A 27,967-nucleotide genomic window follows, 5' to 3' on the forward strand; every position below is an offset into this window, starting at 1 on the left:
CTGGTTTATATGTTACAAATTAATCCAGGAGGCAACACCATGCATGGTTGCCCCCCAAGTGGATCTTGGGGTCACTTCTCTAGAAGTTCACTGATGGCCATGGATATTTGCTTGGGCAGTCATGTTTTGTGGAAGGTTTATCAGACTTCTCTTTTCAGAACCAAGAAACAAATTATTTGGAGGAAAATGATGTTTTGTCTTTCTTCTAATTTCTTTTGAGTTTATGCAGTAACTCCTGCAAAGCCCAGGAAGGCATGTTTAAATGAAGCAACTGTAAATACCATTCATTAGTAACTTATTTTCCCTTGAGTCTTGTGAAGTGTGATTTTTAAAGACTGCTTTGTCTCCTGAACAGTATTAAGATTACAAGCACATTTTACATTCATGAGCCTGAAAGGCAAAAATGAAATGATCCTGCATTTCTTCACATTGTTAACTATGTGACTAATTTCAATTAATATGCTTATCATATGGAACTGTTCGTGTTTTATTTCTGAAACACGTGTCGTTGTCGTCATCTCCATCCATTCTTGCCTTTCGTGATAACCTCCAAACTGTTTCCATTCCCCACTTTTCATGAGAGGGCCATGTCCTTGTGCCCCCCATAGCTGAGCTGATGGAGAGAGGAGCCTGGGCCAGATTTGCTGCCACTGTCACCCCTCTAATAAATGGGGATGAATAATAACCATTGCACTGAGGCAGGTCCTCTTTTAGGGTGAAAATACACCAGCAGGTTCCACACTTCTCCCACTGCCATTGGATTTTGGAGGCAAAATCCTAGTGGGATCTATGGGGCTGTAGAGGGTCTGGACAAATAATGCAGGTGGCCACTGCCATGTGGGCAGTTTGGACCTCCCTTGGGCAGCAGATTCCTCTAGGACACAAGGCTGCCTTACCTGCCAGGGCCTACATTATGTTAATAATTGATGGGCAGTGTTCCCCCCAGCTTTTGTGGGCTCTGGGGAGGTCTTCTCCTTGCACATCCCCATGAGCACTGTGGGGTCTGCACAGTAGGCTGTGTGCTGCCAGCATGGCAGGCTGTCGTTTCTTTTCCTGTGGGGTGTCAGAGCCTCTCCTCTCCTTCACCCAGACCCTGCTGACATCTCCTCTATCTGTTTTCCCTCGTGGCCAGGGAGAAGAAGCAGCTCTCTCCCCCCTCTGTCTGTGGAAGGTATGGGGACTCCAGCTCTCACCAGTTTTGTCTTTTGCCAGTGGGTCAACAGGGGCACCCAAAACACCCCCTCCCCTATTACGGTCTTCTAGCAGATACTCCTTGTGTCCCACCTCTCCCCCAGTGAATTGCTTTACTGCAATTACAAGTTATCACTGTGGGTGAAGAACTTGAGTCATTATTTTGCCAAGTGCAGGAAATGTGAACCATTCTTTGCATCCCCTAATCACAATGAGTTTGCCGGTTGTTGAATCAAGAAGATAAAAATAATCCTGCCCGTTAGAATAGCTTTTGTAATCACGTGTGACACATAGGGCTGCACATGGAGAGGTCAACATAAGGAAGAATAAAAGGGGCTGTGCTCCTGGAGGTGCTGCAGTGAGGGCTGGTCCTGCCCTCCCTTCCCATCCCATCTCCCCCCACCCTTTCTCTGGCTCTGCTTGCCTGGGTCAAACTGCTGGCTGGCAACAAGCAGGGAGTTCTGTCTCACGAATAGGAGCAGGCAAGAGTCTTCGGTGAGGAGTGCATTCACATGGATTCCCCTCCCACGGGCCAGGTTTGCATCATGCAGACCCAGCCCGATGGATTTTTTTGCTTGGCCACTGCAGCCAGCTGACCTCTCCCCAGAGCAGGTCAAGTGCTGCCGAGCCAGTGTCTGTGGCTGCCCGGCACTGACACGGCTCAGGGAGCCACGGATGATGTCAGCCAGATCCAGCTGGGATGGATGAAATGGTTAAATGTCCTTCCAGTCCCTGGGCACTGCAGCCTTGGAAAGCTGTGTCTCCCATCCCTGTGCCCTCCTCCCGTTCCAGTGCCTCCCATCCCCACCAAACACTGGGGTCCTCCGGGGCTCGGGGTTTCTGCGTTCCCACCGCTGCTGCGCCGGGCCGGGACTGTGCTGTCAACATGAGCTAATGCTGACACACAGTAAATATTAGCAGGCAGAACGGTGGGAATCAGAAGGAAAATATTTAACAGTTCATTCTCTTCCTGCAAAGATTTCCATTTAGAAAGTTAACTCCAGTGTGCCGCTGCACGGTGTTTCCTTAGAACAAAGGGAAAAATCAAAATGAAACAGTCAGATCTGTAACAGCTAAAGTAAGAATTGAGTTGCTGAGGTTTAAAAAATTCCGCATGGAGTGGTTCAGCTCTCAGGTAGATGGGTGCAGCTCTGATCCAGTTAGCACTGATGGCAGCCTCACACATGTCCCAAGGAAAACCAAACTCCATGATGCTGCACTCCTGCTTGGTGCCCACTCACTCCAGTGGGAAGCAGTTATCAGCTGAGCCAGTTCCAATTTTTTTCCCCATTTCATTAGAAGCAAAGCCCAAACCTAAACCACAAAAAATACCCCAAAGCCCCAAACATAATTTCATGAAGCAAAAATAGGGAAAGTACATTTTCTTTTTTCCAGGGTGTATAATTCCAAATAGGGAATGGAAGTCTCTATCGTCTTATAAGCCAATACAGCTATGAATCCTTAAACCCAGATCTAAATGATGTTAAATTTCCCTTGATGGAACCAGGGTAATACCTGTCAGAAAGTACAATATTTAAAAGAACCTCTAATTGCAAGTAATGTAAATGTGGAGAATGTTTTGGAACGAGTGAGTGTGTTTTGCAGTGTATAAAAATGTTAGTCATGGCTGTTCATGGATTTGTTTGTGTCCTTGGCAGGCTTCAATGGCTGAGAACAGTATACCTCTATACACTACTGCTTCCATGGGAAATCCCACTCTGGGCAATTTAGCCAGTGCGATGAGGGAAGAGCTCAATGGTGCAATGGAGCATACGAACAGTAACGGGAGTGACAGCAGTCCAGGACGTTCCCCTATGCAAGCAATGTAAGTACGGCAGAGGCGCCTGCTGGCTCTAGGTCTTGTCCTACCATCTGCTCAAGGGTGACTCTGGAGACTCCTGGCTCCTTCCTGAGCTTCATGGATGGAGCAGCAAGAGCAGACATCTGCCTCCATCTGGGGACATGCGTAGGGTGGTTTGGACATAAAAGAGCCATTTACTGTTTTCCGTATAAAACTGATCAGCTCAATCCAGTCCAAGAAGGACACAGGGCTTATAAAACTGTTCACTTGTTTGCAGTTCTCCTCTTTAAACCTCATAGGCAGCTGTGCTTCTTGGAGAAAACCTGTGATTTCTCTCCCCTTTGGATGGCGTGATGAGCACGGCCCATGGGGCAGAGCTGGGAAATGGGCTTGTTTGGCAAGTCAGAAAAACCCACTCAACACAAAACGGTCTTGCTAAGCATTAACATGAAGGTCTGCGTGATTTATAGATTGCTCTTAAAATATCAAAAGGAGAATTAATAGGGGCATTATAGCAACAGACGGCGGTGTAATGAGCGTCTATAACCGCGTGAAGTGACGGGGGCTCGCCTGCCCCGCTCAACGTGAGCAGCACCCGGGCAGCGGGCGGTGCAGGAAAGGGTAAGGCAGGAAGGGTGTGATGCCCCGATGGGTGTGTGCGGTATTTATGGGGTGACGGAGCGAGTTTGCAAAGCTGTAAACTCCCCCCTCCCCTCACATCACACGCCGGGTAATTGGCGGCTGGCGAGGAAGCCGGAGTTTACAAGTCCTGTCGTTCCCGAAAGCTCGGCGGAGCAGTTGGGTACCTGTGAGTGACCGTGCTGCCTGTCTTCCCCCTGCTCCTTAAAATAGCCTGTAAAATTACTGGCTGGCTTGCCAGGGCTCACATTACACATTAAAAAAGAGAACTAATTTGTAGTCTTTTACTTCAAAGTAATTTGAATAAGGGATTTACAAAAGTAAGTCTAAATCAAAAAGTAGAAAAAACATTAACCTAATACCACGGTAGTAATTAGTTGTGAAACTAATTAGCATTTAATGGCAAAAAAGTTTCCCACCTGCATAATGTGTTGTCAGAGTGGAGGGGGCACGAAGGAATCTGAGGCTCTGGATACTTTGATATTGCAGTGTTTTAAATCAGTGCACAAAGTGCTTTGAAAAAAAAATCTTTAAAGATGGCAACATTCATTTTTAATTAATAATTAATTTAAACATTGTCTTTTACCATTTACTTCAAAACATTCAAATAATGTGTTTAGCTTTTCCAGTGATTGTTTGTGCAGTATTAATTATCTCTCCCAAAGTAACGTAGCATGACACACTTTCCGTCTCTCACAGACGGATTCATCTCCAGGCAGTTTTAGTCACAATTTGTTATCCTCTGCCTGTGACCACGCAGGGCCGGCGTGAAGGAGGAGTGGAGGGACATGACTTTTCTCAAGAAACAAGACTTCTCCCAAGGGTTTCTCCTGGCCTAACAGACAAGGATGAACGTTTATGATGTTGTGTTAATACCAGTAATTATTTTTTTGCAAGTTCAAGGCTAGTGCAGTTCATGCACTTCTCATTTCACCTAAGGTTTCCTTGTCTTTGAATAGACTGAGAGGAGGGAAAAATAACTGAGTTGAAACAGGCTAGGACATCTTCCAGAACTGTGCATAGCTGTGGCCTTTGTTGCACTTAATAATCATCTCTTAGCACATTGATACCAAGGTGAGGGGCACAGAACAAATAGTGGAGAGAGAGGAGGTTGGGGGGAGTGATGCCTCATTTTCATTATTCACCAGAAAATCCAATTTTCTGTTGTAATATGGAAATGATTGTTTCCTGAGTGTTTTCATTTTCTCAGAATTGATAATATATGTGTTCTCTGCTGAACATTTCTTTTTGCTTAAGTAAAATGTGGCCGGGTGATGTTCCAATACCAGCCTCAGAGCTTCCCCATTATAATGGTGTTTCTAAGTAGTTTGAAGGGATCTAAAGCCAGAACACCACTCACACGTCATAGGGTTTACCCTGTTTACTAAATAAAAACATAAGTCAACAGCGACTTTACAGACACTGTGAAGCCTTTTTATTTTCCATGCTCCTGCTTTGTTAACAACATGTTCAGTTTTTTTCTCAGAACAGATTTCCTTGTCATAATGCAAAATATTTTTTAAACTATTTCAGTGTATTGGAAGAAATCACGTTTTAAACTTTATTGTAGGGTTTAAAGGACCTTGTTAACATGACAGCTAAGAAGTCTTAACACTCTAGCTGAAGTCTTATTACCGCTCATTCGTTTCCTTTTTATGACACATTGAACCACAGCTAGGGTGGGTTTTTTTTCCCTTCTCTCTCCCTCCTTTTGAAACACTAGAAAGTAGTCGCATAATTACAGCTTGGGGACATAACACTTTCATCCTGATATGCTCCAAAGGTAGCCACAAAGCAAACTACTCCATGCTGTGTGCACCACCAGAACTCAGTGGCTTTAAACAACAGTCAGCTTTATTAAAAACTCCTCTGTTCCCAGAGTGGACAAACAAAAGAATTACTCAGATGTGAAAAGAAGGGGAATCTGTGTTCAGCAAGGTTATTTATTGTTAACCCCTTCTGGAGTCCCAGCCATCTACTTAAAAGGAATGTGCTGAATTTCTGCTGCTGTGAAAACAGAAATGGGAAACCCTTTCTTTTCTTTGCCTTCTTTCCCCCTCCCCTTTCTTTTTCTTGTCGCTTAACCCAGCATTTACCTTTTCTGTAATTCAGCAGACTGAATTCTTCAGTCTCTAAAGGAAGTTTTCCTTCCCCATTTTGAGAATTTGGTGAGGTGGTAAATAGAAATTCAGACTTAACTTGAGAGGATATGAAAGTCTCCCTTTGCCTTCAAGATTATTTAAGTGTATTTATTTCAGTTGCTCAGAAATGTTTGAGAAAAATCACAGATTCAGGAAGGTTTCCTCCTCACATGCCATTTTGTGGCTACATCTGACAGAATACACAAGGAGTTGGAATTTTTTGGCGTTGTTTTCCTTTCAGCTCTCTCCCTGAGGGTTGTGTTACCCAGATAACCTCCTTGTTTAGGGGATGGAGGTTTTGCCAAGCTCACTGTCTGATGTTTGTGCAACACGTGAGGTGCTGGGGGAGGCTGGTGTGACTCTGCTCCCTGTGGCTTTGTGGCCCTCTCTGGCTTTGTCTTACCCAGGGTCGTGCAGAGCTTTTCATAACTTCTCTTGCTTCTCACACCTCAAGTTTTGTTTTTTGACCTCTGGGAATCACACCAAACCTCAAAGACAACCTCAGTTAAAACCACCTGGTTTCACCTGGTTTCATAACAAAATCCGAAGAGGGGCAGAGTTTGCTTTGGAAAGTTTTGGGTACCTTTGAATGAGATTTCACAGCACTTAGAGTGGTTTTGAGCACAGTGAGCACCTGTCTAACCTGCTGGCACCTGAGGTGGTGGGGATGCATTGGGACACTGGGCAGCCTTTGGAGAAACTCCACTCCATGCACCGAGGCCTCTCCGCTGCACGTGACATGTGCTCTCGTGCCCCCTTTGAAAATTTCCCTTCTGTGTTTTCAAAAATAATACTTTAAAAAAAACAAAAATAAGCCCAGCAGCGGCAGCATCAAAACCAGAAAGCAAAAAAGCAAGACATTGACATTAAAACAGCAGTAAAAAAGATCACTGCCATAAAGGCCGAGTAGCACAGGCTTTATTGGGCTCTCAGTGCAGCTGCTCTTTCCCCCTTTTTCTTCTGTTTTTCATTTCATGTTTTCTCCCAAGTGAGGGGCCCCACAGCCTATTCATAATATTTTTTCTGGTTGCAGGTATTCAGCATAGTTTAATATTCACTGAGGCAATGAGCTGCTGGGACAGGTAGCACATGCATACCTCCAGCTTCTTACACATTTTTGCCAATTCTTAACCTCTGATCCTTGAATTGTCTCCTTCCAGTTTTCTCTTTACCCCTCCTTTTTCACTAGTTAGGTTAAAAATTGTATGAGCTGTGCTCTCGGTGTGTAATTTTTTCAAAAATTACGTGACATGCAGAGGAGCCCCTTGGCTCCCAGAGATGTGCTGATGGGATACATATTAGTGGATTTGAAGGGAAAAGGTGTGTGTTCATGGATACTGCATCCCTTCTCCCAGCGTTCCTTTGGATGAGTTGGAAGGTGCAGTTTAAACTTGAGTATTGATCCAGCACTTTACAGCTCAAAAAGTTGAAACAAGCAGGGACTTGAAAGGCATTCACAGCTCATATTTGAATTGTCAGCAGTCAGCTTCCTAAACTCATCTGGGCTCAAGCCTGAATAAAGAAATAAACAGGATACAGGGGTAAAACTGGCTCACTTGAAGTAGGCAAGGCTGGCTTTGGTCTGTCTGTGGATGCTGAGTACATTTTCCCTGCCCAGTGATTTATCCTAGCTGTCTGTCCGTGCAGCGGAGTACAAACAGTGTTGTCGTTGCTATCCACACAAAGCATAAAATACCATGCAGCTATTTTAAATCATTCATTTTAAAACAAAGCTGTGCAAGCAAAGTTCTTACAGTGAAGGTGTGCGCTTCAGGTTGTGTGTTCATGTTGCATATGTGAAAGGGTTAAATCAGCCTGCACAGAGGAAAAAACATGAGTCTTGGAGGTGGATATCAACTCAGTGAGAGACAGAGTGGGACTTGAACTCATTAACACTTTATTTTAAGGGATTGCCTACAACATCAATTATTTAGGAAGCAAACAGGGTCTCCATCGCTGTGTCGCATTATTAATACTTGGTAATGTCAATAAAATCCTACTTTCCTATAAAGTCCCACCAACAAGATACTATTGACTCACATAGCTACTTTACATTTCAAAAGCTGCTGAACAAAAAAAAAAAAAAAAAGGAATTCATATTTGTATAGGATTTGTTGTAAATATGATTTACGAACAACATTTTTCAATTGTTATCATACCCATTTTGAATGACCAAGCCCCATTCCCCTGCGGGTTATTCATGTGCTTTTCTGTAATGAGAAATTTGGCAGATCTCATCTTTTTAGTACATCCTTGTGCCCACCATGAGCTGGGGATCATGTTCTGCCTTGTTTACAGCTGACAGTGTTATTATTCTCGTTAGGACTGTGCTTTCTTATCATATTGTTGTGTTGAGCGAGCCTTTTCCTCTCTGTTTGTGTTTCCTGGCAGGGCTTTTCTTCCCTTATTGACAGTTTGTAAAAATATGCATTAATTTGGAGTTTAAAGCATGTATCATGGTGTCTCTTTGCTGTGTTTGCTTGAAGTTGATTAATGATAGAACCTCACTTGGGGTCGTCCTCTGGAGAGTTGTCTCACAGGTTCTGCATGTTAACGAGAGACGCTGCACACACAGCGAGGATGATTAGCCCGGCCCGCGCCGCGCCGAGGCCTTGGCAGGCCGCTGCCTTCCCCTTCGGATGCATATTCCACTTATTTATCCAAAGATCATATTAACTTAAAGTGTCAGCCGAGAGCGTTTTCTCTCCATCCCAAGACAGAAACCCTATCGAGGTGCTCCTCCCAGAGTGTTTTCCCCGGGAAACTGAGTGCTGCCTGCCTGGCACAGCCTCTGTGGAATCTTAGAATCATTAAGTTGGAAAAGCCCTTTAGGATCACTGAGTCCAGCCATTAACCCAGTACTGCCAAGCCCACCACTAAACCATGTTTTAAGTGCCACATCTGCATGTTTTCTGAAGGTTTCTGGGTGTAGTGACTGCATCACCCCCCTGGGCAGCCTGTTCCAGTGCTTGGACACTCCTTCAGTAGAGAAATTTTTTCCTAATATCCAACCTAAGCCTGCTGTGGGGCACCTTGAGGCTGTTCACTCTTGCTCTGTTGATTGTTGCCTGGGAGGTAGTGCTTAGCTTGGCTTCTATGGCCAGCACAGACATTGAGGGTCTTCTCCTTGGTGACCTGGAGCTCTCAGGCTCTCCAGGTCTGAACCCCCCAAACTACCTTTGCCTTTCTCCCCAAACCACTCGTGCTGTCAAAACAATTTTTTAATGAGCAACTTGCTGATTGTCTGTTGGTTTATTTTCCCAGGCACCCTGTGCATGTCAAAGAAGAACCATTAGACCCAGATGAAAATGAAGGCCCACTATCCTTAGTGACAACAGCCAACCACAGTCCAGATTTTGACCACGACAGAGATTATGAAGATGAACCTGTAAATGAGGACATAGAATGAGTATGTCTGACATCGTTATCCTGAGAATGAAGATTGGAAGAACACGTCAAACTTAGCTGTGAAATCTCTCCATTATTGTACAGTCTGGAGGATTCTCAGTCCACTTTGACAACTATGAAATATGTTAACTCTTAGTGCCATCAAGTATCCCATTTGGGAGTATTTTTGATTTTTCTACTTTTTGTTGAAAAAAGGAATTTGTACTCTGTGCATTGGATGGACTTGTTTGGTACTTGGGATTTTCCTCTCTTACAGTCAACATCAGTGTTGTAAATTTGCTAAACTGATTCACTTGCATTTAGCAGCCAGCTGTGGACTGCAGGTCCTGCCAATTTTGGACACTTGAGGACATCAAACTGAGCATGTACACCTGAACTGCAGATCAAGTCTTTGCCCAGATTTTAAGGATTCCAATGGACAACATATTTGCACAGTACTGCATGTTGATTATCACTGCCTTTACTCCATTTTTTTTTTTTGTTTCGTTGGTTGGTTTCTTTTTTTTTTTTTTTTTTTGCTTCCATTTGGGATGGGGAAGGCCTGTGTGTGCACGTGTGTGGGTATGTGTGCGTGCGTGTGAGCGTGTATATCGGGGAGGGGTTCAAAGAAAAAATTATCCCAAACTTTTTAATGTATTGCTTTTATTCCCCCGCCCCACTTCTCCTCTACCATTTTAAGTTCTGACCTCAGGCCTCATCTGGGCCCAGGGCCTCTCGGAGGCTTCAACGTTTTCTGTACTTTGTGATGAATGTTAATAGGTGTTTTTATTATACGAAGCTGAATGTCATTGAATTGTTTGTAGTTTTTTCTGTCATTCATTCCAATTTCCTTCAGATGCCACCATGTTTTCTTTAGCTATGGAAAACATTCCATTTCGGTGTCTCCTTTTTTTGTTGTTGTTGTTTTTTGAAAAGGTCCCAAATGCTGCACGATACATGTGGAAGGGTTGTCCAACGGAGAGAGAGGAACAAAGTACTGCAAGAATGAGAATGAATGACAGATGAACATAGAAACACTGTAGGAAGCAACACAGATTCATTCCACAAAGCAGTATTTTTAATATATTCTTGTTTTGTTTAGGTTTTTTGATTTTTTTGGATTTTTTTTTTTTTTTGGCAGCAACGGTGAATATTAGCAAATGCCACAAAATTGAACAGCACAAAGAAACATATGCAGCACCAACAGAGTTCACTTTTAGTAGAGAATGAATAGTACAGTGGCAGGTTCTCGGTTGTTTAACACGAGTTCTAATGGGTCAACAAATCTTTCTGCAACATCTAAGATTACCGAGATGGGCACCTAAACATTTATTATTACAACTTTATTTTTTTTTCTATTGTTTTTTTACATTTGCATTTGCAAATAGAGGTTGGAAAGATGACTTCATTAAATTGTTACTGTACATGGTGATGTTTCACGGTTAAACATCAGTTCAGGATTGCTCGGTGGCGTTAATCTGTTTGAATACAAATTAGATTTCAGATTGAACTTGTTACGGGAGTTAATAAGGACGGGGCCCCACTAATGCTAAAGTGTTAATTTTCAGCTGTGCAAATCCAGTACTGCAGTTAGGATTGTTATGCAATATTACACCAGCCAGTATGGAAACCTCGCCGGAGGAGTCGGGAGAGTTGGGAGAGAATTGGCGCCAGGGCTTGTTAGGCAAAACTGGCAAAGCTCTGCAAAGCAAACACGACATACAAAATCTGTTGCCATAGGTCAGTAAACCTCAGTCACCAAACACCTAAACATTTTCATTCTGCAACCACTTTTCCGTCACTCATTTATTTATGTAGGACTGTAGCTTTTTTTTATTATTTCGAAAAGCCTTTCAGAGCTTAATTTATATTCTTCTTTGTACCTTTTTTTTTTCCTAAAATTACCAAAGATATTACACAAAGGTAAATTATGTTCTCTGTTATATGCTTTATCTTATGAAGCCAAATATCCTCTTATTGTTGATCAAAGGAGGTTGAAGAATTTAGAGGGAAATGACAAGATGTGGGCTATTGCTAACCTGAGAGGGAAACTGCTCCTTTATTCTAGAAAATTTAGAAGGCCAAGTAGATGTCTGAACCAAAGTTGTTACTTTTTATTTGCAATTCTTTACAGTGACCAAAATGAAAGTCTGTAAAGAGAAATCGAGGAGAGCTTTTGAGGTTAAAACTAGGAATCAGTGTTACTGGGGGAGCTATGAGAAGGGAGCTGAAGAAAGCAAAGACACAATTATTTCGTGGAAAATTACGGTATCAGATAAAGGAGACAGTTTAATAAAACACAGAAGAGAACAGAAAAGCTCCCACAATTTAACTGGATGATATAATGGTATTTCTAGAATAAAAAGGAAAAAAAATTTTTTGGTCTTTGGTTCTACAGATTGTGTGCCACTTCTGTTCCGGGACTGTGCTGGGATGTCTGCTTTAATTTTGGTTGATCTTGGCACATTTACTCAGTTTTGTTTAGTTTTTGGTCAGCATTTTTCATAAGGAAATAACACTCCTGTCCACTCATAAGCTTTGGTACAAAAAATTTTATCGGCAGTTACTTTTCTAAAACTCTGCTTTCTGTTTCAAAACGACAAGGAAAAAAAAAAAGAAAAAAAAGGGCAGTCTGTGGTCATTTGGAAACATTGTCTTTAATTTTTTTTTTTAATTTTTTTTCTAGTTTTGGTTTAAATTATATCCAGGCAGCTTCGTGACGTGCCGGCGGTAGCCAGACAGGGATCATGAGAATTGAGCCCTGTGCTTCAAAACTGAGTGGTTTGCTGGTTAGTTCGGTATTCAGAAGGGGGATAAAAATCTGGTAGATTAGTTCATTCTCAGCATGTGTAGCTAGACATGAGTAAAGATAACAGCATGAGAAAACTGTTAGTACGCATACCTCAGTCCAAACTGTTAGGGAATGAGTAAATAAAAAATACATTTCACTCAGTTGCACTTAGTTGTATGTCTTGCATGCTTAGTCTAAAGACTGTAGCAAAAATAAAAAAAATTAAAAAAAGAGAAAAAGAAACAAAAAATTAGAGTTTAACATATCTGGCAGGTGTTGCAGCCTTGCAGAAGAACCAACTGAAAATCTCAGGCTTTACATCAAGCAAACTTCACTATGATTTTTACAATTCTGATTCTGTATCCCTTTGGATATACAGTTGCTTCTTTAGGGAGGGGTTTATTATGTTGTACATATATATCCCACTGTGTCTGTGTGAGCCTTTGTCTTTTGGGGGGAGGGTGGGGAGGGAGGAAAAGGTGGAAAGGTCCTTTTTTTAGATATCATTCCTCAAAAGGAATAAATGCAGACCTGTTTGTCAAAACACCTTTTGCTTTTTGTGCAACTGCTTTATATTAACTATACTAAAAAATAGCTTTGAAAAAAAAAAACTACTGTATGTAATGGAATTGCAGAATACGCTGCACATGTATTTTATTTAGTTATCCTTGCTTTAAGAATATTGGATGACATTTGCTGACATGTGGGAGAAAATCCCTGACTTTTTTTTTCAGCTTTTAAATTGTAACATAGTTGACAGATTTTTTTTTTCTCCTGTTATCATTGATCGAAGCATTTTTGTACAGTTTTTGTGTTTAAGCTGGTTTTTTTGATACTTTCCCACCCCTTCTGTTATCTTACCACTGCCTTTTCTGGCTGTCTTAAACAAAGTTCATATATTTGAAAGGAAAAAAAAATCGTTTAAAAAAAAAAAATGTTTTTCTCCTGCTGCAGTAAATATTTTGCATGATGAATTCCAGGGTCACACTTTCAAAGTTTATCAGTGAAGTAGTGATTAATAATGGGGAGTGTCAAACTATTGAACTTTTTGTATAAAAAAACAAAAAAAATACTTTACAAGGTGCCAAGATGTAAAGACAATTTGTTACATGTTTTTTTTCTCAAAGAAAAGCGTACATTATGAAAGTAGTACCATGTATCAGGTAAATCGCTGTCAGGAATGAGAGTCAAAGCCTTCCTTGTCCACAAAAAAAAAAAAAAGTTTGTAAATGTAAAACCTGTTAGGTTTCTGCATTCAACTAGAAGTGAAATGAAAAAAACAAAAAAAAAAAAACAAAATCAAGGCTTATGTAGAACAAGTGACCACAAATAAAAATGACCTTTTTTTGATTCTCACTCGCAAGAGTCCCGCGGCAGGTCCTGCACCTCCCCTTTCCTGGAGCTTCAGGGAGAGACCGGGGCAGGGATGCTGGTTCTACAAATATTGCAGATCATTAGATATTTTATATATATACATACATAAATATATATATACAAAAGTTTTTTAAAATAATTTTGAACTATTGTAGTTTTCAGCTCACCAATAATCTCACGTTCATTATAGCATGGGAAAAAAAAACCAAACGTGTTTAAACTCTTTTGAAATCCTTTGGTACCTTTGGTTAATGAACTCAGAGTGATTTTTTTTAGATGTTTCAGAAGTCATTTAGTATTCTAGTCTTGCGAGGTGAATTTGCAGTTCAGGACTGCATTTTAATGGGCCCAGAACAGGTAACCAAGTATCTTCTACCCATAAGCCTTGATGAAAATGGTACAGTCCAGACTGTTAGCATGGTGCTTCGTGTGTATGTGCTGCCAGTAACAAGATTTTTTTTTTTTTTTTTGATAAGGCATAAAAGAAACTCATTCCTTACATCAACTGTAATTCCATCATTCCATGTCTGTTGATACAGACAATAAAAAATGTTGTGTAGTCAGTACTAATTACTGACATTATAGCATTCTCAAATGCAATAAAATGCTGGTTGTTCACACTGGTAATGCAAGTTGCCATGTCCGAAGTTCTTGTTTTGTTGTTCCCCCTCACAGTGACTCTGATGTCACATCCCATGGTCCCTGATCCGTGGGCGCCTCATCCATGTCCTAGCTCATTCATGGATGGACAAATCTCATCTCTTGCCTTGAGTCTCCCCCGACCACATCCAAGTATAAAATATTTTAGTGGTGGATTCGTGGACAGTCTGCCCTTACCCGGGGCAGTTGGGTGAGGCTGGAGCACTGGAAGCAAAGAAGACACTGTCATTCAAGGAATTAATAATCTTTTCCAAGGAAGTCCTTCAGTTTCACCCATTGGGGTCGCAGGGGGTTATTCGCTTTCTCAAAGGAAGGGGTTGGGGTCTTCATCGTGCAGCTCCTTCCCAGTGCAGTGCCCTGATGGGAATGATGGTGCTGCTGGCTTTGGTAGGAAGGGCTGGGAATGTGCACTGCACCTCTGCTAAAAGGGGTTTGCAGGAGCAACCCCTTGGTCTATAAAACTGTGAGGAGCAAAGTCCCAACTGGCACTGTCACCCGAGACAAACTGAAGGAAAAACCCACCTTCTTTTTCTTCCGAGTAAGCACACATTTATTTTCCTCATCAAGTTTTGTAAAGAAAAATAAAATGTTTAATAACTAGCATTAGCAGCAAAATGAAATTTCAGAGGAGAGATTTTTCATGAATAATTCATTAAAATTTCACATCTGCAAGATTAGTCATCCAAATAAAATGCTAATGTCAAAAACATGCACCGTCTATAATATTCTCATCAAGAAATCTTTTTGCATATAATGATAAATGCTTAAATTAGTACAAATGATTTTATAAAAATATTCTATCATAAAATTACACCAGATAACTATTTTTTGGGGGTAGGGGGAGGGGAACTTTGCACACTCATTATAGTGTGTCCCCAAATGGTATGGACTGGTAGATTTTAATAATCAAAATACAGAGAATACAAATTCGGCCTTGGTTGTGTGGTGCACTTGCACCACCAGTGAGATTTTAGTAAACTGGAGAGGATTTGTGGGATTAAATTTTCCAAAGTCACAGGCAGAGTGGATTGAGCCAGAAGCTGCTGTTTGATATGGTGTGCATCTGTAAAACGGGGGGAGTCAGCTCCAGGTAGGAAACGTGTCCCTGGATGAGCCCCAGCAGGGCCCTCAGCCTCCCTTGGGGGACTCTGTGTCCCCACACAGGTCACCAGCAGGCAGGTCAGGGGCTGCAAGGCCATCCCAGATTAATTGGCTGCTCCACCTGCCTGGGCATCTCACGAAAGATGATTTGGGGTTCCAAATGTCATGTTTGTTATCTGCTGACTGCCCGTGGGCGTGGGTTTAAGGGGAGCTGCTGGGGTGGGTGCCACATGCAGCTTGTGCTGAGGAGCTGGCAACTGAGCTGAGCAGCAGGACCATCATTTCCCCTCCCGTCCCAGTCAGTGCTGCCTGGAGCAGCGGATGGGAATCTGGCTCTTGGCCACCTCCTGTATCATCTTTGTGTTATTAATCACATTTCTCCTCCCTGGCTGCTCCATCAGGGAACATCACACAATGCCTTCCTACTCCACCAGCAACAGCCAGCTGGGAAATACCTTTTCCAGGCAGAAACGCTGTTTTCCACCACAGCTGAACAGCGCTTTTATGGGCAGTGGTGAGGCAATGCCTCTGAGGAATTTCTAAAGAAAACCGGAGCCTGTGAGTAGTTTTTCTGGGTTTCTCCTGTCCCAGAGGGAAAAGCTCAGGAGCTGGAGGCCCAGGAGGACATGCCAGCTGGTGTGCTCTTTGCACACCCACCTGCTCCCTGCCGACGATCCCATCAGTGACATTTAACTTGGGCCATGGTCACAGATTCTGACAAACTTCACATTATTGGTCTAATTTAAGGGACTGGCAATCCCTGGTGCCGCTCACTTGCACGCATACACACACCCTTCCTGACAACAAGGTGTAATTAGCCCTTCTTGACCTATTAATCAGGCTCAGTCTTCAATGATGATGTTAAACGTTCATTTAATGGTGTGTTAATCAGGGCTATCTTTCATCCTTGCAGCAGTGGTGGTTAATTCTGGCACGTTGAATACTCTTCATCCTCACATCGCCACAAGCCACCACTCTCCCCAGCAGTGATGACTGAGGTGGTGGGATATGGCCCTCAGGTGTGTTTGCAGCCTCCATGGTATCCACACCTGGTTTTTCCCCAAATCCTGGAGCTGGGACATAGCAAAGTCCTTCTTTTTGCCCGATTTTATTACCTTGGCTAGAGATCTTCAAAGCACATGAGCTGGAAATGGCAAGCAACATCACCTTGGGGTATTTACCAATCCCTCCTCCTTTCTTCACAGGAATTTTCTTTGTTAGCCTGAAGAAAAAGGGAAAAAAAACCCCATTTTGTGCCACTTTGTCTGTATTTATTTAGAGGAGCCCAGTGACCACTTTTTATGCCTCTCAGAAGCATGAAAAACATTTTTTTTCTTCAAGTTATAATGTTAATTTGAAGGTAACCGTCCTTTCAAGGATTAATTCCAGCCAAAGCAATAACCATTATTTACCAGAGTTTGACATTTTTATCACTCATCATATTAGCAAATTTCCATTGAAAATGCTAAAATGGTTCGTCATAAGGCACATAACTGCTTTGGCTGTAAAAATGACCAACACAAGTGCCTGTACTCAAACATTAAATTATACTGTAATTAATAAAGACAGTTAAACTGTCTACTAGCAACAGCAATTTAGGTAACCACATTTGATCGGCTATAAATTGTAACTACATTAAAATTCCAGAAATATTAGCAATATGGATTACTTGATGGAAATAGGTGCTGATCACTAACTCTCCTATTTTACAACGGAAGCACAGGTCATGTTGGCCACAAAACTGTGGGCGAAGATCAAGGCTGAGTACTTTTAATCTTGTGAAACAAGCAATTACAAATAGTTGCATCGATTTGTTAAAAAGCTTTAGGTGACATAAATTGTTTCCTGTTTAGCTTATTGCTCTGATACATAAATGTCAGCGAGTATAATATTAATTAGGGTCACAGAACAACAAGGGTCGGGTGATATAGTGTCTGATCCGGGATGTGTCAATCCTTTGTGGAGGCAAGAGCAGCCCCGGCCCCTCCGCGCTGCCGCGCTCAACGCCTCGTTTTATGTGATGACAAAAGAAAGCAAAGGAAACTGTATTTTAATATGTGAAGTAATTACTTTAGTACTAGTATAATTTTATGGTTTTGGATAAATTACAGTGTTTTCATTCTCCTTCGCTTGCCACATAACATAAAAATCCACATATAGCATCAATAAAATAGAATACTGTTTATAAAGGCTTTCTGCTGCACAAGACCAACACTATTCCTCCTAGCAGATGGAAACTAAGCACACATTTCAGTCTGGTGTGTGTTTCTACACTTAATATTTTTTTTTAAAAACTGAAAAATGGGCTGTGCAGGTTATTTACTTAACATAAATCAAATGTATCATATACACTGTTTCTTTGGATTGGCATCCAACTTAGAAAAATACAGTAAGGTCCTGAAAAATCTGGAGAAAATTTATTAAATATGATTTTTACTGTAATAGAATATTAATGTAACCCAATGCTCATTTCCCATTAAGTTGATCCCTTTTTAATACACACATGCTTTTTATTATTTTGCACTCATGCGAAAATTCCACATTCAGAGAGTTTCCATCTCCTTAGGAATGTCTCTGGCAAAGGCACAGTAAGAAATCTTGCACTGAAAAAAAATAAATAAAAAATAGACAGCAAATATCGACCGATAAGATGTGGTGAAGTGCTGATGAACTGAAGCAAAAGCCAATGATATAATAAAGGGTAAAAAGGCATTCAGTGCTGCGAGGGGAACAGGAGAAACAATTACACTTTAAACCCCTCCTTCTCACTGCCACTGTACCACAGCGCAGATGAAAATGTTTGATTTGCAACATAAAAGATTCATTAATTACCACTTGAATATTTAAAGCTATTTTGCAGACTAACAGAGGTAGATAAAGCACTGAATTAAAACCTCTAATAAAATTGTAAAAATATTTCTGCAAGTTTACCAGCACCACAATTCCTCCCGGTTTAGGGAGCCAGGCTTGGCTTCTTCAGCAAGGAATTATCTCGCTTTTGAGTGGGTATTTGAGGTAAGGTGGTGTGATTGCATGGGGCTATTTGTCTCTCCTTTTCAAATGTTTAAAAAATACTTATTTGGATGCTCTCCCTTTACTCGTGGCTGCCCTTCATGGGAGAAGTGGCTTTACAGAACAGAACAGTGGGTAGCAAATGTGGCTGAGCCATGCATTAATTTTAATACAATTCCATACACAGGAAAAACACAGCTAATCATAACTCTGGTCTAATGCAGTCTTTGATATGAGATGGAGGTGGGGGTAAAAAGTCTGTTAATCCTGTTATGATTACCCTTGTTAGACTTAAAAAATAAAAATAAAAAAGGAGCAGTATCCTCTGTTGCAAGGGTGGAGAACTCGTGCCAATGGTAGGAATGGGTATCATGGAAAGCATCTCTCTGAAACCTTGGGGTACACCCTGAATTTACCCAGTGGAGGCTGAGCTGTTACCTCTGGGACTACGGGACATTTTGTTGACATTTGAAGATTATAAAGAGCAAATGATGGGTACCAACACAGAATGCACACTGTAACTTAAATAAAAATTAAGGATATACATTCATTTGCACAACTTCAGCCTGTGGGCAATACAGCCTTAAAGTGCTTTGAGCCCCTCACCAGGCAATGTAAATCTTGGGGGCTCAGGAGCTGAATCTGACACTTGACAATTGCATATGTTAATTTTTACCTGTTTGCATTCAGTTGGCAGTCAGTTGTTATTTTTAAAAAAAAAACACTTTCTATTTTTAAACAAGTGACTGGTTGAAATCCACCACAGTGCAGCGAGGGCTTGATTGCAGGCTGAGGGTTGAAAGATACAGCAACAGCACTTTGAACAGTACGTTAACGATGATGAGTAGAGCCAAAATGTATGGATTTAATTAGAGAAAAACAGTTACAGTTCTTTCTCATTGTCATTAATTTATGCGGTTAGCCAAGGAAATTCAAAAAAATGTCCAGTTATATTTGGATGCACCCTTTACACAACTATTCCTGTTTTTGTTGAGTGTCCACACCCGTTAAAAGGATTTTTAAATCATTCCTCTGTACTTGGCTGTGAAATGCCTGAATTCAGATGTTGTGGGTGGGTCCAGAGTGCCCGAGGAGCTGCTGCCAGCCAAGGGACCCTGTCACAGGCAGCACTGTCTGCCATCACCTGGGCTCCACCTTCACCAACAAACCATAATATCCAGGGCAGTCACTCCCAGTCCTGCCAGAAAGGAAAGGGCGTGCTCAAAATACTTCAGGCCTTGCCCTCGCTTATTGTTTTTGGAAAGTCTTTTGTTTTCTTCTTTTGGCTTTGGTTTTGTTGTTTTTGGTCTTTTTTTTTTTTTTTTTTGGTTTTGTTTTGTTGGGGTTTTTTTTTGTGTTCAACCCACTAGTTAATGTTCATTTGTGCTGGGCACAATAAAAGCCTCAGCCTGTCAGTTTATATCACACAAGGGGAGGAGCAGTTGGTGATGTTTGAAATATTTTAGACTTTTAGAAAAATTCTTGTAGGTGTTATTTGCTGTGTAAAAAAAAAATGGATTACTCCTAGTAGTTTATAAATGAATTGATATCTCCTAGCAGTTTATAAATATTTTATGTCTATAAATATATCTATAAATATATATATCTATAAATAAATATATATTCCCACATATCCTTTTAATGTGCTTTGATATGTATATAAGAATGAGGTTATGCTAAATAAAGCCTGCTAGAACTTGAAAAGGGGGAATCCCAGGCACTGCAGACCTCCCCAGCCCCACCTTATTGAGTACAGACTTCCACATGGTTATTGGGGAATGGCAGGAGCTGGCTGTGACCTGGCAGTGGCTCACGCCACTCTTTGCCTTTAATATTGGTCCTGTGTATTCCAACAGCAAACGTGCTCGCACAAACATCCATCACATTTTTGGCTTTGCTGCCTCTGTAGGCAGGCAGGAGGGGAAAATTGTATTCACTGGCCATGAAATGAATTTAAAACAAAAATCAGAGAAATAAAAAGTGAAGTTTTTTATTATTTTGGCAAGAACCGGGGTTTATTTTTCACTTACTTGTTGGGTTGGGTTTTTCCCCCTGTTTCCTAGACGTACTGGACAGACTTACACTGTGCATAATTGCATGGGCAGAGTCTGGAGAGCTTTCCAAACACATGATGTTTATACCTCATGCTCACTCTGGCTATTTTTAAATATGGCTACTTTCTGCTGCATTTTCAAAGCTTCTCCTGACACCTCATGCGGTCTGGAGCACTCTCACCTGTTTACACCACCACCAAGCGCTGGCAAATTCAAAACAAAAACATCTGATAAAAATCAAATATTATGTTGCTAACTGCAAAGTTCATTTCCCCTCAGAAGTCCGTCTTTAATTACAAAACCCGCATAACCCATTTCCTTTGGTGTGCAGAAAGGTGTGTAATTAAACTATCAGCATAATACCTTTCTACATGTAAAACCTGCACTTATGAACTTTAACTGCTGAATAAAAACTCCTATTACATGACCATTAAGTATTATGAATAAAGCAAGTCATTGTAGTACTTGATTAATTTTTATGCACTAACCATTGTGTTCTGCACAAATTTGGTTTCTTTGGTTTCTTTTTTTGGTAGGTGCCCCTTCTCTCAGCCATCCTGGTGGATCAGTCATCTCCACCCACATCCAAGGTCGTGCTCTACCCCTCCGTGCTTCTCTCCTGCCTGTGGCCATGCCCAAGTCTGTGTGGCCTTTCTGTGGTCATCATGGAGGAGGAGAGAGTTTTGCTCTGTCTCTGTGATATCCCCAGGGGAAATTACAGTGGTGCCGTGGCCAGTAAAGGGGGCACAAGGTGGCAGTGGGACCAGGTCCCTTCCGTGGGAGAACTTGGTGCAGGACTGAGCCCTGACTTCCTCATCTCATCTCTGTGTGCGCTGGGGAGTTACTCTCAGCTGGGTGGTTTTTAATTGATAAGGGAAATCAGATTTGTCTTCTTTCATGTGGACGTGGCAGCAGACCCTCAGAGGACAGCCTTTCCATGCTGCTCGTGCTTCTGTTTGCAGCACCCCAGAAGCTTTGCCTTGTATCTGTTACCTCCCTCCCTGGTTCTCCCAAAAACGTCTCCACCACACATCAGCCTCTTGCCAAGCGAAGTGGGAAAGGAAAAATAAATATCCCAGCTAAAACCCATACCTCCAAAACCCTAATTGTCAGCAGGACCAAGTGTGCCAAGATGCTGAGGAGGATACTGTGGTGCTGGTCCTGGCTGCCAAGGAGCCTGCACTCCACAGCCCAGAGGACATCTCCAGGACATCTCCCACCCTACATGCAAACATTCAGGCCCCCGAGCCATTATTCATCAGCTCCTTGCAGCCACGCTCCCATATGCTGCCTGATGATTATATTGAGGCTGATCTTTGAAGTCTGGAGTCAGGAAGTTTAGCTCAGTTATAATCAATAGCATTTCCAGCTCTTGGAAATCTGCACTAACCACTCAAGGCAGCCAGCCCGCATTATGTCCTTGTCATATGTATATATTTGCATGTTCATTAGCCATGTAGTAGCACAGCTGTATGTGGTTTCATTTAGCTTTTAATTATCTTCTTTGGGTTAGTGTTTTCATCTCTACCAGCAAAGAAAAGAAAATCACTTAGGCAAAATAAATGTGGCTGAGCAGGTCTGGGGCAAGGAGTGCTATTTCCTTGTGCATCCTACTGTTCCATTGCAAAAGAGATGTTTGGTTCAAAAGTTCCAACTTACATTAATAATAAATCTGTCTCTTCATTTCCCCCATCATTTGCTTATCTTATTCAGGTGGTTGTGGGTGTAATTTTTCATTTGCAGCAGGTGTTTTTTTTACATATTAGATAAACTCCATCCTTACAATCCTTGGCATGGACGTTTGTATTTGCTCCAACAGCTGCTGCTCCAAAGCTCGCTCGCACACAGATCAAGGCATCCTCCTCTTTTGATGGAAGTGACTCATACCTCAGATGAGCTGAAAGAAATACCATGGTCAGCTGCAGACACCTGCATTTATGCTCTGGGTTTAAAAGTTAGGATGTGGGTTCAAGCTAATTTTGTGCTCTTCGGGTTTTTATATGACACCCTTTATTTTGGTTTCTGAGAAATTTCCATTAGTAAGAACAAAACAAGGTGACTAATTTCGGTGCTGAACTTTCTTCTCCTTTCCTCCCACCCCGCCCAATAAACAAAGAAAAAAAGCCCGTGATTTATTTCATTCACTTCAATTACTTGTAACAAGGCCAGCCCCCAGGGTCAAAGGCTCAGGGGTCATCTTTGGTTTAACAAGCAGTGAGGATATCTGTGCAGACTGGGGTAGGATGCTGAGTCCCCCCCTCCTCAATGCTCCTGTCCCTGGTGTGCACAGCATCAAGGCCTAGAGGAAGTGTTGATGGAGAGGCCAATCTTATTTCACAGGAGTGACAGTGAGAACTGACCTTTTAATGTGCAGTGGCTTGAGAGCAGCCGTGGCGAGGAGTGAAGGATGGCGCTGCAGGAGTGGTGCTCGCAGAGCTTCAGCCAAATGCAGCCAAGTGCTCTCCATACCATGGGATGGATGTAACTTCCTGTCATGCTTCAACCACAGTGCAATCTCAGCTCTGCTGTCTGAAATTAGAAATTTAAATTTTTTTTCTCTTACAAGCATAGTGGAGTAGAAACACAGACATGGCAAGAAACTGGAAGTCCTCCACTGCTGGCTATTTCACAAGGCTGTGGGGTTCTCCTTGGCTACTGGAGGATAGCACTGGCCTTCTGCAGGGAAACACACCCCCCGACTGGTTTGCTGATCAGCTTGTGCTCTTTAAAAGAGCCCATTGAATCAACTCAGGGCAAAAGTCACAGTTAAAAAGTGCCCACTAGTACAGGTACATCAGTCCACCTGTATCCTTACTGTAAGTGATCTCTAACAGCCTCTCACTGTTGAGCAGAGCACACATCAGGTGGATGAGCTAAACCAAGACCTACCTGGCTCTTTCAGTGGTGGCTGCTGGCATTTTACTGCCTTTCACAGTTTTTTCCTTCTTGGTTAAAGAGTGAGACACACTCGGCGCTGATGCAAGGAGGCACAACTTCACTGGAGCTGACAGTTCTGTTTTCCTGTTACACCAGTGGTTTATTTGGAGAGGAATTCCCAAGTGTCTGTTGGGGAATTGGAGCCAGGCAGCTGGGAGCAGATGGTGTCTTATCAAAGGGTGCTAATTGTTCATGAATTCGACTCCTCTGCATCACCTTCCTCTCACAGCCCCAGAGTAATATCTGGAGCCGGCCTCTGCTTGCCATTTCAGCAGCTCTCCTGTAGCAAGCAAAATATATTTTTATAGTTTGCTTACCTTGACACTTCCAACATTTTCCCAGCAAGCTGAAGATGTAATTAAATGACATGCCAGATGCTGGTGTGCTTTATATTATACCACCTCTCAGCTGGGCTAGCGAAAAGGAATGAATGGAGTCTTAAGACAGCTCTCCTATAGATAGTTATTATCTCTTTTCAATAAAGAATGGGTAAGGTTGAGCAAAATGTCAGTAAACCTGTAATTTTCTAGCCTTTCAGTTACCTCTGTTCTTCTGATCCACCAGTGATGTGAAGTTTTGTTGTACTTTGTTCCGTCAATTATGGCATCACTCCAAGGAGGTGGCGGGCTCCTGCGCCGCATATGCATATTTATGATAAGGTATGTTCTGATCTTCCTGTTGTGCCTGAAACCAGGTGTTCTGGGCCTTTTGAGGTGGGTTTGCAGCACCTTTGTTTCTTTTGGGCGCTGAAGCTTTTGGGGTGAAGCTTTTTATCTGTAGGCTGAAAAAACAAAAGCTTGCTGGGAAAATGACAGCAAAGTTTCATAACTTCAACCTTAAAGAAACAAAATGGTTTTTGTAACTTTAATAATAGGATTTCTAGAACGTGTTTGCTTATTTCACTGTATCTGCTACCTCAGAAGATGGATCTGGTGTATCTCTTGGCTGTTGCACTCAGGTTTTAGACTATTCAGTTTTCAGCTTTGCAGGACACCAGCCCAGTTTTCAGGGAGATAAGATGTTGGCTGACACAAAACAAACTTGCCAGTGAGATTTATTTACTTACTTGGAAGTGGAAATGTTGTTTTAATAATCCAGCCAGCCCAGGAGTGGAGGTGTTGAACACTCTCATGGCTGGCCTGGAGAAGGGTTTGCTGTAGCATGGTGTGGTCCTCCCTCTGCCAGCAAAGTGTGCTCTGCACGGAGGGCAGGCAACCCAGCCAGGGAAGGAGAGAACTGCAGCAGCAAGGACTATATTTCTTTCCCAAACTTTGATAATTCTTCATCTAGATATTTATATTTATCAAGAGCACGTGAGACAGAATGTTTTAAGACCAATGTTTTTGAGGGGTTGGTGACTCCTGGCTGTTTGGAGGGTCAATGAGACTGGCCAGCCCCAGCTCACAGAGCACTATGTCCACAAGCAGCCAACAAGGCTCTCCTCTGCTCTTTTGAGGTGTGATGTTCCATTTGACAGAAGAAAGCAGCAGCCTGAAACTTTCACATGCTGTCAGTTCAGTGAGTGCAGGGCACCTCTTTCAGAAGTGAGGTGTGCTCATAATTAAAGATTAATTTACTAGCACTAAACCCAAAGCTTTCCTCAAAGTCTACTGTCAACAGACACGCTCCCTTTCAGTGACATTTGCATTTCTAATTGGGATTGCTTATTACCAGAAAGCCTCTGCAGCTGAGATTTAATTTTATATATTTACTGGTTGTTCTCTTCAACCAGTGCTCTGCCACTGATATTACCCAGTCTCCCTTGCAGGCTGTGTGTGCCACTGAGTGGGCACAACGTCTCCCTGCCAGATGGGCAGGAGCACGTGCATGTCAGGAAGCCACTATGTGCCTCAAGAAGATGTCTTGTCACTGAGAAATGCTGGAAAGGTCAGTCCATATCGAGCAGCCAGACGTGTAAAGGAGCAAGACAAGAAATGGAGAAGGCCAGCACTCTGCTTTTGTGCCATGGCTAATGTTTTCTCTGTTCTTTCAAACTGGAATATTTCTACTTCAGAAAATACATTTAGACTTAAAAATCTTAATAGAGATGTGAATCACTTTCCTTCTCTAATTTACTGATTGATATTTTTTCTTTTGTCCTGGAAGAACTGATATTAAGAACTCTATTTAACAAATTGTAGCACACCTTTTAGACCCTTAGTAACAGGAAATTGCTAATAAGTGGGCTTCCATGGCATGGTGCTCCCCATCCCTATTTTCTGCTTTAGGGCAGGTATCAAAATCCAAGAGCAAAGTGCTGTACACGCCATGAGAGAGACAGTGCCTGCCCAGAAGAGATTGCTGCTGGAATAGACAGGAAAGAAAGGAAATATTATTATTCCTCTTTAACAGATGGGAAACCAAGGCGCAGAGAGTTGAAGAGGCTTGCCAAAAGTCAGACAGAAATCTGAAAACAGCCAGGAACCGAATCCAGGTCTGCTGAGACTCAGGCCAGTGCCTTAATCACTCGACTCCTCATAGTTATTATATTTCTGCAGTTGTTATTCAGTAGGATAGACTATGAAATTTCTGCCTCTAGCTACAGCTACAGTGCTCCTACAGCATCCTCTACCCTCCCTGTTATACCTCTCCCTTTTTTTCCCCTTATGTGTCAAAAAGTCCCTCTCCCTGCTTATGAAGGTGCTCAGCAAAGCTCTCCCTTCATTTGTGTGCTCCAGCCCTGCCCTTCCTCACAAACAAATTCCTTTCTTTTCCAACATTGATTCCGTTTGCCCACAGCCTTGTGACAATTCCTGCCTGGTGCTGAAAGTGCTGTAGTTGTCTACAGAACCTTCACATGGCTGCTGTGAAAACCTCCCAGACTGAGATGCTCAGTGCCCTGGAAAGGAAGAATTTCTAGGTACTCCCACGCATTCCAGCCCAAAGCCTGGCCACAGACCCCTGCACACAGCTCAGTGCTGGAGGAGTTTAAGCAAAGAGCTTATGCAAATCCTCTCCTATCCATCATGGAGGGGAGTCCTTCATACTTCAGGAATGATGGGAGAAACAATCTATCGATATTCCGTAATGAGCATAAATGCCCTTTATAAATTGTTTCCCTTTTATTGACTCTAAAGCAAATGTAGCCGTGAATGCTGTACATTAATACATTTTATACCTTCTAATGGTTTGATGGCCTCATATATCCAGTAACGCTGAGAATAATCATTAGATTGTAAGGAGTGCAAAATATGTTTTATCACTTGAAAATGGAATTCCTTCTTGAAAGGTAAAACCAGTGGTAGATCATTGATTTGAAAGGTCAGGGTTAAAAAGCTTATTAACGACTGGGTTAAGCTCTAGTAAAATTCTTTGTTTTACTCAGCTGTATGAAGCATTTAGCTAAGTGAGACTCTTCATTAGGACATTAGGGCTTTTATACTGGCTGTATAAAGTAAGAATCAGTAATTTCCAGCTTATTTTCAGGAAAAAGGCATTGCAAGTGGCACACACTCCAAATAACACCAGGTGACACATGGCCATGGGTGCAATGGAAAACAACTGCTGCAGCATCCAGGGGTGAGGGGCAGCTGCTGTGTGCAATCCCTGCCTCTCCCTGTCCTGTGTGGGGATCCCCAAGCAAACCATGGCCAGGCAGATTTATCAGGTTATCAGATATATCAGCTTATCAGATGTATCAGGGAGTACAGCATATCACCAGGTAGAAATACTGGCTTGGGTTGCAGAAGCCATAGAGTTGTGTCAGGATGCCACAGTGCTGAGTTAGTGAGCCCCAGCTCCCTGCAGGGCCCTGGATTAGCTAAAGTATGAGGTTCACAGGGCTGCAATGCTTTCTGCCTCTGAGACAGGGAGTTTCTGCCCAGGGGATGTGCCTGTCCCTCTCACCATTCCCTGATGTCTCAGCACATGGAGAAAGGCTCTGTATTTTGGCTACACCAGTAGTGCCAATTCAAGCTCATTGAGATTTCCCTCTATCCCTCTCAGCCATCAAAGAAGCCCAGACAGATCCCAGAAGCAAGGCAGGGTGGCACCATGGCAGGGGATGCTGCTCGAGAGTGATGGGCATTTTTGAGGTCACGTGGGAAATGTTGGTATTTCAAGGCACACATGAGCAGAAATGTTCATGCCAGATGAAAAGAAGAAAGGTGGTTGCCCAGCACCACACTGTGCTGACCCTGAAGAAGTGGAAATAATTAGGAAGAAATTCTGACCTGTGAGGATGGTGAGAACTTGGCACAGATTACCTGGAGAAGCTGTGGCTGCTCCATCCTGGAAGCATTCAAAGCCAGGTCAGGTGGGGCTTGGATCAGCCTGGTCTAGTGGAAAGTGTCCCTGCCCATGGCAGAGGGGTTGGGATGAGAGAGGTTCAATCTGGAGAGAGAAGAAAAAATAAAATCCCAGTAAGGACCATTAATCACTGGAGTGGGTTGTCCAGCTATGTTGTGGAATCCCTGAACCTGGATATTTTCAAGACCTGAGGGGCCACAACCCAGAGCACAATTGTCACCAGCCCCTCAAGGAATGCTCTCTAAAATCCCACAACAGAAAGCAGTGCCAGTGGAAAACGTAGCAAAGTTTTCCAAAGATGCTACAGATTCCAAAAGCTGCAATGTCAAAACCACTTTCTGGTTCCATCAGTTCAGCATTTCCACAGACATTTATTTTGGATAGAACAGAGGAAATCCAGTTGGAAGAGACTTACCAGGATCATCAAGTCCACTTCAGTGCTGACCAAAAGTTAAAGCCTGTCAATGGCAACATTGCCTGTTTGTAAGGCACTCACCAGCCTTGGGCATCGACCTCTCTTGGAAGATGGCTCCATTGTTCCTCTTGAAGAATCATGAAGAAGAATATTCTTTTGCCAGTATCTTCTTCCTACACTTGTCCTCATCATTGGCTACTTGTTTCTAACAAAAAA

General features: G+C 42.5%; 2 protein-coding genes across 44 annotated transcripts in view; one reads left to right on the forward strand and one right to left on the reverse strand.

Moving 5' to 3' along the window:
• The window catches only part of FOXP1 (forkhead box P1), a 378,552-nt gene extending 365,303 nt beyond the window's left edge, over positions 1-13,249 (forward strand). For 15 of the 25 annotated variants that reach the window (XM_038149488.1, XM_038149492.1, XM_038149486.1 and 12 more), the window contains 3 exons: positions 1,133-1,171; positions 2,850-3,016; positions 9,037-9,181. In XM_038149488.1, coding sequence (XP_038005416.1) covers positions 1,133-1,171; positions 2,850-3,016; positions 9,037-9,181 — 351 coding nt within the window. Of the gene's footprint in view, positions 1-1,132; positions 1,172-2,849; positions 3,017-9,036 lie in introns of all 25 variants that reach the window. The other 10 variants (XM_038149504.1, XM_038149503.1, XM_038149502.1 and 7 more) reach the window with 3 other exon arrangements.
• The window catches only part of LOC119706209, a 346,096-nt gene continuing 328,121 nt past the window's right edge, over positions 9,993-27,967 (reverse strand). For 18 of the 19 annotated variants that reach the window (XR_005258447.1, XR_005258439.1, XR_005258441.1 and 15 more), the window contains 7 exons: positions 27,833-27,956; positions 27,294-27,420; positions 23,631-23,869; positions 23,041-23,368; positions 22,512-22,680; positions 21,811-22,048; positions 9,993-16,307 (listed from right to left, as the gene is read on the reverse strand). The gene's annotated coding sequence lies outside the window, so the exon portion shown is untranslated. The remainder of the gene's footprint in view (positions 16,308-21,810; positions 22,049-22,511; positions 22,681-23,040; positions 23,369-23,630; positions 23,870-27,293; positions 27,421-27,832; positions 27,957-27,967) is intronic. The other variant, XR_005258440.1, reaches the window with a different exon arrangement.

Source organism: Motacilla alba, chromosome 12 (genome assembly GCF_015832195.1).
Source record: "Motacilla alba alba isolate MOTALB_02 chromosome 12, Motacilla_alba_V1.0_pri, whole genome shotgun sequence".
NCBI classification, from domain to species: domain Eukaryota; kingdom Metazoa; phylum Chordata; class Aves; order Passeriformes; family Motacillidae; genus Motacilla; species Motacilla alba.